Source organism: Malus domestica, chromosome 11 (genome assembly GCF_042453785.1).
Source record: "Malus domestica chromosome 11, GDT2T_hap1".
Classification (NCBI taxonomy): Eukaryota; Viridiplantae; Streptophyta; class Magnoliopsida; order Rosales; family Rosaceae; genus Malus; species Malus domestica.
The window spans coordinates 20,114,119-20,126,812 of NC_091671.1; the positions used below are offsets into that span (position 1 = coordinate 20,114,119).

The 12,694-nt window shown below is 35.3% G+C and overlaps 1 protein-coding gene and 1 long non-coding RNA gene across 2 annotated transcripts; one reads left to right on the forward strand and one right to left on the reverse strand.

The window, feature by feature from the left end:
* Positions 1–4,228: 4,228 nt before the first annotated feature.
* On the forward strand, positions 4,229–7,784 carry LOC139189307 (uncharacterized). Its single transcript, XR_011573080.1, has 2 exons — positions 4,229–7,325; positions 7,559–7,784. It is a non-coding gene; the product is annotated as an uncharacterized lncRNA (long non-coding RNA).
* Positions 7,785–9,142: 1,358 nt separating this feature from the next.
* Positions 9,143–11,938, reverse strand: LOC103448131 (protein disulfide-isomerase LQY1, chloroplastic-like). Its single transcript, XM_008351603.4, has 4 exons — positions 11,576–11,938; positions 11,231–11,267; positions 9,931–10,014; positions 9,143–9,393 (listed from the first exon to the last, which is right to left on the reverse strand). The coding sequence occupies exons 1-4, from the start codon at positions 11,891–11,893 to the stop codon at positions 9,341–9,343; spliced, it is 492 nt and encodes a 163-aa protein (XP_008349825.3). The 5' UTR covers positions 11,894–11,938; the 3' UTR covers positions 9,143–9,340.
* Positions 11,939–12,694: the final 756 nt, after the last annotated feature.

Here is a 12,694-nt window from a genome sequence, read left to right on the forward strand (position 1 = left end):
GTCAGTGAAGGTTTTCTGGAAAAGCCCAAAGATGAAGGTATTAGGTTCTTGGGTTGTGCAGATTCACGGTGGTGAGATGAAAAAAAATGAAAGAGAACCGACATAGCTTTTCGTGTCGTTTCCCACAGACGGCGCCAAATGTTGATGCACAAAACCGAAAGGTCTTGGAACAACGTAAATTCGACCGTGAATCATGCAAACGCCCAAGAACACAAAGATGTATCGTGGTTCACCCCAATGTTTGGGCTACATCCACACTGATGTTGATTATATTTTTCTGTAACTGTATGTATGGATTACAAGTGTGAGGGGGAGTCCCCCAGAGAAAGAGAGAGATTGAGAGAGTTTCTCTGTTTGTGAGGGTATTGCCCTCTGTTGGGTTCACAGAGTCTGATTTGTGAGGGGGGATAAGTCCCCTTTTATAGAATAAGGGGTTTCTCCTTTTACATAATTATGGGCTTGGTAATGAGGCCCAAATGTTAAGGCCCAATGTGTCAAAGCCTGAGGCCCAATATGTGTGGTACCAACACATTCAATTATTTCTACGTTTTTTTTCTTTGTTTACTTGCCTCAAATTGATGTAATTTTGTAATTTTGTATTAAATTTTGAACTTGAATGTTTCAATTTTTTGCTTTGCCTATGGTTGTGGATTTGATTTGATAATTTTGTTGCTTTGATATTTTATCTTCCTTGAAATTTCAATTAATTACTGCTTTGGGTGTTGGTGATATAATTTCAATTTTGTAGTAACTTTGTTGTAGTGTCTGTTTATGCTTCATCTTAGTGATTTAAGTCCCTTTTTGTTTTGTTTAGGATAATGGAGCTTTATGTGATAGCAAAGTGTACATACAAAATGGAAATTGTGAGATTTCTAGTTCCACATTGTTCTTCATTTGTTGATATTTGCAAAACAATTTGTTTGTACCATACTTGACCAATCCCGAAACTACCGAGCACCGTCAACATTATAGCTTCAAGGACCCAGAAGAGTTTCCCTCCAACAAGGAGGCCAATTACCGTGCTACACTTGTCGACATCAGAAGCCAATCACAGCACGACATGTGTCAACATCAGAGGCCAATCACAACACGACACATGTCAATGTCAGAACAAAGCTAGAAACTCTCTTCTATAAAAGGAGATCATTCTCCCACAATAATCCCTAATGTCATTTGTACTAAATCATTCACTAGAACTCACTAAATGAGAGCTTGAACCTATGTACTTATGTTAACCCTTCACAATTAATGAGAACTCCTCTACTCCGTGGACGTAGCCAATCTGGGTGAACAACGTACATCTTGTGTTTGCTTCCCTGTTTCTGTCCATTTACATACCTATCCATACTAGTGACCGGAGTAGTCTAGCAAAGGTCACAAACTTAACACTTTCTGTTGTACCAAAGTTCTCACCGATTTTGTGCATCAACACAATTCATTTGAAGTTTAAGGAGTTGTACATGAAGAGTTTAATACTTAAGTATTCGCGGCCTAATTATGCATTACAAAATGAGAATGGCTTTGATATGATGTAAGAGCTTTCATGGGGCACTTGGTGCGGATAATGGCTCCCATGTGGTGAGTCAACAGGTTGTCGAATTTGGCTGCTCGCTGATATCGTGGGTCGTAAATGACCACGATATTGACATGCATTATGCTGGTGGTCCAGTGTGAGGACAAGTCTCAATAAATTTCTCAGACATTCACCTTCTTCACACCCTTAGCTAGGAGTAGTAAGATGAGAATTAGTGGGAACTTCATGATACTTGAGAGTAGTAAAATGAGACAAGCGATGATCCATCATGAGCATTGTAGTGAGGCGTAAACTTGTTTAGGTTTAAATTTAGAATTAGCTACAATACATACATGTATATAGCACAATCATCATCTTACAGTTGCATATAATTCTAGTGAATATAGGTATTGCATACAATCATCACATGACTACATGAAAACATGGAACATCTAAAGTGTTTTTTTTTTTAAGGAAAACTAATGAAAAAGGCTTGAAAACTTTGAGTTTTAACGATAAGAACAAAATAAAGGGTAAAGTGAATAGTACCAGGATTGACTTTTTAGTGTAAAAATATGGTTTTTCGTTAAAGTGAACAGTATAGTGGGCTTTTCGTTAAAGGTCCCTTTTTTTTAACCCAAAAACCACTCATAAACAAGCTCTCACACAACTAATGTAAACATTTCAACATGCACCTAAAGTCTTGTGTTTGTTTTATGATAGGAGCATATTTATGCGACTTAATTAGCTTGTTTCCTTGCATTTACTTAATTAGTTCTTAGTTATTTTAGTGTTTTAAGCTATTTTCGTGTGTTTGTAGGTCCATAGGCCTTATGAAGCAATAAGGTGCATTTTGGTGCAGTTTTGGGCTTGGAATGGATAGCACATGCATGGAGCAAGGTGGATGGACGAAATTGAAGACTAAAGAGGCTAGGGATGTGTTAAAGAGAAAGAAGAATTAATTTAAAGAAGATAAAGAGCTCAGCAAGAAAAGAAGAAACATGAGTCAAGTTACCTTATTTTGATTTAACCTTCCTTAATCCTAATCCAACTAAGTTCCAGCCACAAGGAGGGTTCCCAAAGATATTAGGACACTAAAAAAGGATTCTAGAAGCCTTAATCTTAGCCATAAAGAGGTGTCACACCACCTTTCACCTTCCTTGCCGTGCACACCATTCTTGTCCCCTCCATTGTCTCATTGCTACACCATTTTATCACTTTCCCCTTCCTTGCCTTACACACCACCCTTGTCCCCTTCATTGTCCCCTTGCTGAACCATTCCACCACCTTTCACCTTCCTTGCTGTGTACACATCCATGTCTCCCTCCTTGCAGCCTTAACCTTTTGCCTTTCCTTCCCTTTTCCTTGTCACACCACTCCCTTTCCTTTCCCTAGCTATGCACTCCTTCCCCTTTCTTCTAGATTTCTGCCACAACTTTCACTTTCACTTTCAATTTCATTATTGTGTCATAACCTTTCCCTTTCCCTTGCCTTGTGTCCCCTTCCTTGTCCCCTTAACCTTTTCCTTGGATTCTGATTTGATTTATAGTTAAAAATCCTTCTACAAACATTACTTTTTTTCCCTTGGTTTTTCTGCCGCACCCTAGCTGTATTTCCCTAGTGTTTTGACATATTTTTCTATTTAAGTAAGTGTGTGTAACAGCCATTGGGTACCAGATTTCATCCATCCTCCACCATAATCCACCACCATTCAACACAACCAAAAACACATCCACACACCATCCCTCTACTTTGCCGCACCCCCTTACCAACCCAAATCCATTCCTAACCCAAAAACACATCCAAAATCATCCCTTTACCTATGTGCCGCATCAAGGAAAAGAAGAGAGAGGAGCTTGAACGTGCAGGGCATTCAAGTTGATTCGCTGGGCGTTTTAGGTGTAATCAATCTTTTGTTTTCAATGTTTAAATTCAATTTTGTTTCTTTTGCTGTGAATATAAGAGGCTAAACTTGTTTTAGCTAGGGGAGACTTTGAAGCCATGATTTTATATGCAATATGAATTGATTAAATCCAGTTATGAATTTGTGAATCGTGAATGCAATTTGCTTAACTGTTTTATTCAGAACTTATTCTTGTATGTCGATTAAGGGTGCACACTTAGTTTGCATGCATGAATTTGATGCTATAATATAAGGGAATTTCACATAATCGTTAGGAACTTATATTCACAAGTAGTGAAGGTTGCTAATCACGATCGCGTTAAGTTAAATTCCTGGCATGAGTATCATGATGTCATAGTTACGAATGCTTTGTCAATGCTTATGATTTTCACAGAACATAATGATCTTTGATTGTATCTCCATTATGATGTCATGTAGGGAACTTTTGAAGAATGCTTTGGGTTGTCGAATGATGTCATCCAATCCAATAACTAAAGGAAAATCTAAGGGTTAATTAGTGATTGACACGGTTAATCTGGGGCATTGTCGTTCATAATTCAACAAAAGAGTAACTGGAAATCGATTAATTTTCATATAATTATGTGTGGATAAGGAACCTCTAGCTAAGCCCATAAACCATCCATAAATCCAAATTTGTACCAAACTTTGTCTAGTTTAGTTTCTGTCTTGTTTTAGTTCAAATTTGTCAAAACCAAAACCCCCCCTTTGTTTTAAGTGTCAATTAGGTTAGAATCTGTGTTATTTTGTGTTTTTGAGTGTCTTGAGTCATAATTAAATCAATTTTCGTTCAAAGTCATTCCTAGTATCTAGTTTGAGTCAATTTGATTGTTTAAAGCTGTTTTGAGTCTTTTAAGGTTGTTTGAGTCATATAACCTTAGTTAGAGTTTTAGAGTCTAGTTTTTATGTTTTTAGGTCAGTTTAGTTTAGATTAGCATTCCCTCCTAATCCCCGGTTTAGAACGATCCATACTTATACACATACTACAATTGTCAAAAGAGGGTTTTAATTTGTGTGTTAAGTTAATTTTCGCATCATTTTACCGCTTCCACATTTGAGTTTGCTAACAAATTAAAAAGCAAAGCAAAATAATATTATATCCTTATTACATCAACAATCATTTATAATAGGTTGTTTTGTAAAAACATCAACGTTCAGTGATCAACTAAAATAATCTGAAAATCTAACCACTACTTACCTAATATACTAAGAAGAGCGTTACTCACACATCCATTTTTATTTTTCACACATCCGGTAGTATGTCTTCACAGTTGTAAACCAAAACAGAAAACAAAATCACTACTAACATGAAATGAGAAATTTTTTAGTATGCCAAAAGTACGGCTCGTTGCATCAAGTGTCATTATATAATTAGTTAGAATTTTCTTTTACTAGTTTTCAATTAATTATATTATTATACTTGGTGTACCAAAACGGGTTCCCAACACATTGAAAAATCTCTACGTAAATGGGTTTAGTTGAAGAGAATCATTTAGGATAGGATTGAGATTTCCTATCCCATGAACATTCCAAATTCTATGACGGAGTTTGGCCATAAATCACTAAAAGGTTTACTAATTATCCATGTACCAATGCATAAGTTTTGTTTGGATTTAATTAATGAGCTCATGTCACTTAGTACTGCGGTTTAGTAGTATTCCTATTCACTTGTAAGTGAGAAGTCTTTGGATCGATTCTCGCCAAAGACGGATTTGAATCCTATTATTGTTAGCTCATTGTGAGGTTTAGCCTATTCTCCCACTCTTTTAGTATAGATAATATCGTTTGTTAAAAATTAATGGGCTCATTGGAAATGACGTGTTTACCCTTAAAAATCCATCAGCCAATTAAATCAGCCCCTTCAATTTAGGCGCACCAATAGAGCCCTCGCGTTCAATAGCTTGAAGTATCACACCAGAGTTTTAATGGCAATGGATTTTTTTGTGCGATTTTTTACTCCAAGTTCGATCATGATGCTTGGTTGATTCTTATGACTCAAAATACTCTTAAGATTTTCAAATTTCTGTGGTGTTTGGAGATCAATCGTATTTGGCATTTTATGATTGAGTAGTGTGTTTTTATATTTCAATTATGTTCTATGCATTCAATTATTTCTATGTTTTTTCATTGTTTACTTGCATTGGATTGATGATTTTGTGATTTTGTAATAAATTTTGGACTTGAATGTTTCAATTTTTGGCTTTGCTTATGTTTGTGGATTTTATTTGATAATTTTATTACTCTGATATTTAATCTTCCTTCAATTTTCAGTTAATTACAACTTTGGGTGTTGGTAATGTAATTTCAATTTCGTAGTAACTTTGTTGCAGTAACCGTTTATGTTTTGTCTTAGTGATTTCAATCTCTTTTTGTTTTGTTTAGGATAATGGAGGGGGAGGCCAACTTCATTGGTGCTAGCAGTGTCCTTAGAAACTCGTCGGGGGCATGGGTTTTTGGTTTTTGTGCTAATCTTGGTCGAGGTGAGATTCTATGTTCTGAAGTTTGGGATGTTTTTATTGGGCTGTAATTTGCATGAAATAATGGAATTAAGAAGATTATGGTAGAATCAGATTTTGCTCTTGCAGTTCAATTGATTTTTAATGCAAAAGTGGATAATCACCCTCTGGGAAGTTTAGTACTGAATTGTCGAGCCGTTATGCACCAAATTTGGTATTGTGAAATTTGTCATATCTATTGTGAAAAGAATTTTGTTGCTGATGATGATTTAGCTCATTTGGTCCAGTGTTTTTTAAGCAATCTCCTTATTCTTGTCATCGATTGCAAGTTGCAGATATAATTGGGGTCTCATGGCCTTGTGATATTCTATTGTAATCTTCATTTTCTTTCAGGCCTATGCCCCTTTGTCAAAAAGAAAAAAAAAAGTGTACATACAAAATGGAAATTGTGACGTTGATTGTGAACTACAAAATCAGAATGACTTTGATATGATGTAAGGGTTTTCATGGGCCACTAGGTGCGGATATGGCTCCCATGTTGTCAGTCAACAGGCTGTCGAATTTGGCGTCTGCTCGCCGATGTCGTGGGTCGTCAACGACCACGATCTTGGCTTGCGTTATGCTGGTGGTCTAGTTCGAGGTCAAGTCTCTACAAATTCCCTGCACGTTCACTTCTTCTCACCCCAACTAGGAGTAGTAAAATGAAAATTAGTGGGAATTTCATGATACTTAAGAGTAGTAAAATGAGACAAGTGCTGATCAATCATGAGCACTGTAGTAGGGCGTAAAGTGGTTTTAACAACAAATTGTCTAACATTTACCTAGGCTGAAATTAAAAATAGATTGTCTTAACATCAATCATAAGCTATGAAGATGAACCAGTTTCTGTAACTGAAAGTATGATAGCATAATATCCCTATCTATTCTACTAGTTGTTGTAAAAATTTTGGGGATAAAATTCTCTTAAAGAGGGTAGACTGTTACAACCCATGTCGTAAAATATTATATTTTATTCTCGAACTAGTGGAATGTTAAGTAATTTTCATGCCTTGACTCGAATTTAAATTTCTTATATTTTCTTAGTCTTCCTAAATATTCATGTTATGTGAATGTAAAATGCACGGAGGGGTAAAATGGTTCCACTGAATTTTTTCTTAGTCTGCATGGTTTTGATTTTCATTATTTATCAAAACACTCTATTAATCAACAATATTTCATAGTGAGTTCAATCAATTGAAAGGATTGATCAATAATCTTTCACAAAAATTGGTGTATTTGCTCATGGCAGTCAAATTAAAGGTTGTGTACGTAGTCATCAACCTCATGGCAGTCATACATATCGTCGTATAGCTAGCCACAGCTGTAGGTTTATGTTGCAGGTACTTATATTTTCAGGAGAGGCTAGATTCGCTAGTAGACGCTAGTCATCAATCAGGTAGATGTCGTTTCACCTGCTTGTTATACATTTTATTTACTTTGATAATGTGATTGAGATTACTTTCTTTAATATGACGAGTGATGTGATAAGAACTTGATTACTATTACGATAGTACTCTATGTATGTAGTTTTCAACTATCTATGGGATTTCAAAACGGAGGTTATTATATTCGAATGATTTTGACTAGAATAAACTTGATCCACTCACACTTTGTTTTTCGACGCTTCAGGATATAGCGAGAGAACAAGGATGATTTAGGAAGTGGCGATTGGGCTTGGCAGTGAGACCTTCACCTTCAGATTTTGGTGACGACTCTCTTATTGCAGTTTACTTTAGTTTGTAATAATTGCATGATCATACTTTCGATTATGCATGACATTGCACTACTTTGTGTTTACTGTTGTATGAAACTACTACTAGCTATGGTATGTTGTGATAATAATGAGATTGTATCACTGAACATGTGTCCCCAAGTGGGGGGGGGGTTGATTAGTAACACTTTGTAGTTGCTTTTATTTATGAATAATGAACTATTTGGTTCAAATTCCTTCACATCATAATTATCTTATGATGACTTTCATCATTAAGTTCGGCTTATGACGTCATCTCATGATGGGATCATATGGTCAATTAAGTGGCGGCTAACACATTATAATCTCGTCACTTGTGTTATTAGGATTAAGCATGGTCTGATTTGAATCCAATTTGTCTATAAAGGTTTATCATTTAGATAGGCGTGTTCGAGTTTAAGTAGGTTTACATCTCAAACTACAACTAAACCAAAGCTAATTTACAGGTTGATTTTGTTTGATTTAAGCTTCAAGCTAACTTAATAATAATGATAATAATAATAATAATTATTATAATAATCTAAACTACCTATTAATAAAACTTTGTTTGTCAACTAAAAATCAATGAAATTATTATTATACCCTACAACATATAATTAAAAAAATTAGAAAAGAAAAAAATATGAGCATTAAAGTAATTTCACATAATCTAAGTTTTTGCTGTTTTTTTCTTCTCAACCTCGCAGCATGTCAACTTATCAATAATACCTAAGCTGACATTTCTCTCTCTCCTGGTAACTGTCAACCGCAACTTACATCTCTCTCTCTCCCTGTCGACCCCCATTTTATTCATGCTGCCCGTTTAAAATAAATAACTTCTCATAAAAACATTAGAAAAAAAAAAAACAACTATTTGAGAAAAAAAATAAAAAGAATTTTTTTCACACTGTGGCATTTGCCTACTAGTAGTAGCAATAATAATAATAATAATTATAAAAAAAAAAGAAGAGAAAACCTCTTATCTTTTAAGATAGGGAAATGACGTCAAATTTTATTTCGTGCATTAAACAAAGGCTTTTGTTGTGAATGGTTTTTAAAATTAATCAAACTCCTCTATTTGGTCTTTAAGTTTCAATGTCAATCAGTTTATTCTATGGCTTTCACTGTTTCACATCAATGTGGTTCTTTTGGTAAAATTCTATCAATAATTTTGTTATTATGTTGATGTAGCCGTTTGGTAACCATTTTATTTTCAATTTTTAGTTTTTACTGTTTTTGAAAGCTGAATACTCAAACCACTTTCAATTTTTTGAAAAATGAAAAACTCAAAATGAAAAACTGAAAGTTACTTCTTTGAGTTTTGAAAGTAGTTTCAACACAAGTTATCAGTTTAAAAAATAGTGAAAACGAAATGGCTATCAAACGACTAAATGGTTTTAATCCATTTCTCGCTAACGAACAATGCTTGAGAAGATTTCGATTCTAATAATAATACACACACACACACAACGGAAGAAAATACGAATTAGAATGCAATTTTTTGAATTAGCACATGTACATTAGAGCATGTGGCCACCACTTGAATGTACAAAAAGAAGATATACATCTAGGCAAAAAGGAGTTGGAGCTAGAGAAAGTTCATTCAGAATTGCAAATAGAGAGAGACAGAGAGAGAGAGAGAGAGAGAGAGCAGAGTAATATTCTAAAAATTGTTACATAGTTCATAGCCGTCGAGAGTAGCCAGAACCTGCACATTTCTTGCAAAGTACCAATCCTACCAAAAAAAAAAAAAATCGATGAAGCTACTGCGAAAGCTACGACCTAATAAATAAATATGTGAGAAAATGAGAGATTGAACCATACAAAACAAATATCGAAGAAGTTCACAATCTGGTGAATAACTTGACAATCTGATTACTACCAGAATCATTGAGGGGCATGCAGAGTTCAAGACTAAAAGATCCTAATAATCTATGTCCCCAGAAACCAATAGGAGTACAAGACTACTACTTCACTTGTTCAATGGCATTTCAGTACTTAGTAGTAGTAGTGATATGATTAGGGTTGCATTAGTATTAATCTACACGATTTACTTATTGGGTACTCGCTCAGTACTTCAACTTGTGACATGCGACACGGTACTTCAGTAGCACTTGTTGTTGTAGTACCACAGACATAAAAAAAATCAGAAGGGCGAGAGAGTATTATTAACCAAAACCCTAGATCGATTATGTCCTTCGATGATCATACATGCCTAATTAAGGTCTAAGGATCGTAATAATTCAGCAAAGAAGATGTCAGAAACTATTACCTGCACCCTTGCAAACCTTGCAGTCAACCAAGCCTGTCTCTAGCTTCATTTTGCCATTGTTGCAGAAGACACATTTCGTACCACCTACCGGTCCCAAAAATATTTATGTATTAGGAGAAGACGGACAGTACTGAGACACCACCGGGGGCAAGTCTCAGTGATAGACAAAATGTTGAAACAAATAAAAGAATTACTAAATGTTGAAACAAAGAAACTAAACAGATGGTTTACAGATCCGTATATTTTAATTCCAGTACTAACATTTTTTGCTTGCAGCATTGTGATCCTAATCCTATATGATAGATCCTTGGATGCTTCAAACTAAGGTTTTGTAGAGCAGGGATCAACAATTAGATGTTCAACACTACATGACGTTCTAATGGTTGAGTACCAACGTGATTCCCCTGACTCGAGAACTCGTCCAAAACCTAGCTCAAACTGTGCACAATACTGTGAAATGCTCACAAAAAGAGACTCCAAGAAGATAAATCGTAGCAATCACATCACATTGAAACTGAGAGAGTTCAAAATCATGATTAAGATAAAATTCAGAGTAGACCGTTCCCAAGTTATAATGTGCGACAGTGCAAGCTACAAAAGGGCTAATTGTACTTAAAACCCTTCAGTCTAAACTGGTTGGGTTCAGTCCCATGTTTAAACCTCAACCTACGCTGGTAAGCACTGGGAAAATCTTACTTGTCTGGTGACTGAAACTACGTGAAAAATAATATTAATCGAGATCCAAAGAACACATGTTGTCAACCAAGTCCGTCTTCGGCTTATTTCTTCGCTGCAGATCCTAAGTTTAAAATTGATCAACTATAAGAGACTTTACTGCATGATTAGTGTTACAATTTTCCCTTCCATATTAGCATGAAAAATGCATAAAAAAAGGGCTAACTAAAATGCAAATGCCACACAAGTGGACATGAGCCCTAGCGGCCTAAAGCCTCCATTAGGAAAAGTTGCTTGGTCTCTGCTTGCACCGTTTGATTAGTACCTGAGTGTCATATTAAGGGCCTGTATGGTATGGGACTACTAGGAGAAGAACCAAAAGCGTTTTCAAACAACCAAAAGTTCTTTTGACTTAGTTTGGGAGAAAAACTTAAAAGTACATATGGGCCATAGAAGTGCTTTTTTGAGAGACTTGGGTTTTTTAATAAAATTTCAACGTGTTTCACTAGTTCAATGACATAAGTGCTGAAACTTTATCCATATCATATTCATATTGCTGTCAATCATTCATTTCTTATCTCAAAATTAAAAACCAAGATAACAAAAGCAACCGGAAAGTGATTACCATTGCCAGCACATCTCTCACAAGGCACAGGGTCACCCTGCAAAAGATTCATCACATTTAACCCAAAAAAGCTAAAATCCATAATCCCCATTTTGTAAAGATAATTATAATTTGGAAAACTAGCCACAATAAACGTATTTTGATATTTGGTTAGCAGAAATGATTAATTTTCAGTAAAGACGGCATATTGATCTCATATATCAACGACACAACAACACAACGATGTTATGATGACGACATAATAAACACTGATCATTTCTACAAAGAAATGTCAAAATATGTTTATTGTAGCTAATTGCCCTTATAATTTTTCGAAAAACAAAGGCAGAAGGAGTAGGTAGTTACCTTAAGGCCGAGAAAGAGGGAGAGAGCAATGGCGGCCAAGACACTGATAGTGGCAAGAAAAGTTTGGGTGTCCAAGGGTCTATCGAAGCCAGCAAATAGGAGAATAGGTTGGACCAACAGCCGAGTGGTTGGCTGAATTATGATTTCACGTCCGGGGGCGGCAATAGTGGCAATGCCGGTTGCGGAGCAGCGGATGAGCGGAGGAGGGGTTTCGGGTTTTGTTTGAGGTTGGTGTGGAAAAGATTGAGATGTTGAAGGAAAAGAAGAAGAAGAAGAAGAAGAAAGAGGGTGGAGGGAATAGCAGGAAAGTGTGGCCATGGATACAAGTTAAATGAGTATGTGGAGCTCAGTTTCGGTACTCTTATTCTGTTTTTTTTTGTTTTTTTTATTTATTTTTATTTATATATATTTATTTTACTTATTTATTTATAACTTTTCGCAAGGAAAAGAAAAAGAAACTTTTTTCAATTTTTTTTCTTTCTCTTTTTGGCATTAATTTAATAATTCGAAAAAGAAAAGGGACATAGAAAAAAAGGTTGCTTAGAATGGTAAAATGGGTGTGTGAAAACTATTTTACTTTGGAGTTTCATTTCATTGTCATGACCTTGACTTCCAACTTTTTGGTAAATATTCCGTCTTTAACTTGTAAGTTGAAGGTCTTTGAGACGAATTTCGTGGATAATGAGCTTGATACAAAGTTATTATGAAAAGAATAATGTTATTTTTACCGTCATTTGTACCATCTCTTTATTAGAGATGCGACACACATGTGTTTGTGGATCCTAACTCTATTAGATATATGGTACAAATAGATAGTAAGTGTATTACTACTCTTATGAAAAACTTATTGTGCTGCTTAGCCCACATCTACCACCCATAAAAAAAGAGAGTCATGTGAAAGCCCAACTAGGCTGTCATTGGACTTGAATTAACGGCCTATGGGCTTAACTCGGTATATGTTAGACCTGAATGGATACAATAAAACCTCTATAAAGTTGAGACTAAACCAATTTTATAACTTAGGAAGGTTCTTACTTAATAGAGGTGTAGTTAAAAAAATATTAGTTATTGACTTATTTATCCTCAATGAATATTGCATTTACTAAATAAGAATATTTG

Bases quoted from the DNA above. Each gene is read 5' to 3' on its own strand.
- LOC103448131 (XM_008351603.4), bottom strand. From the start codon at position 11,893: ATGGCCACACTTTCCTGCTATTCCCTCCACCCTCTTTCTTCTTCTTCT. The intron at 11,268-11,575 runs GTAACTACCTAC...AATCTTTTGCAG, and splicing joins CCCTCTTTCTCGGCCTTAAG to GGTGACCCTGTGCCTTGTGA. The intron at 9,394-9,930 runs GTAATAGTTTCT...TTTTTTTGGTAG, and splicing joins CAAGGTTTGCAAGGGTGCAG to GATTGGTACTTTGCAAGAAA.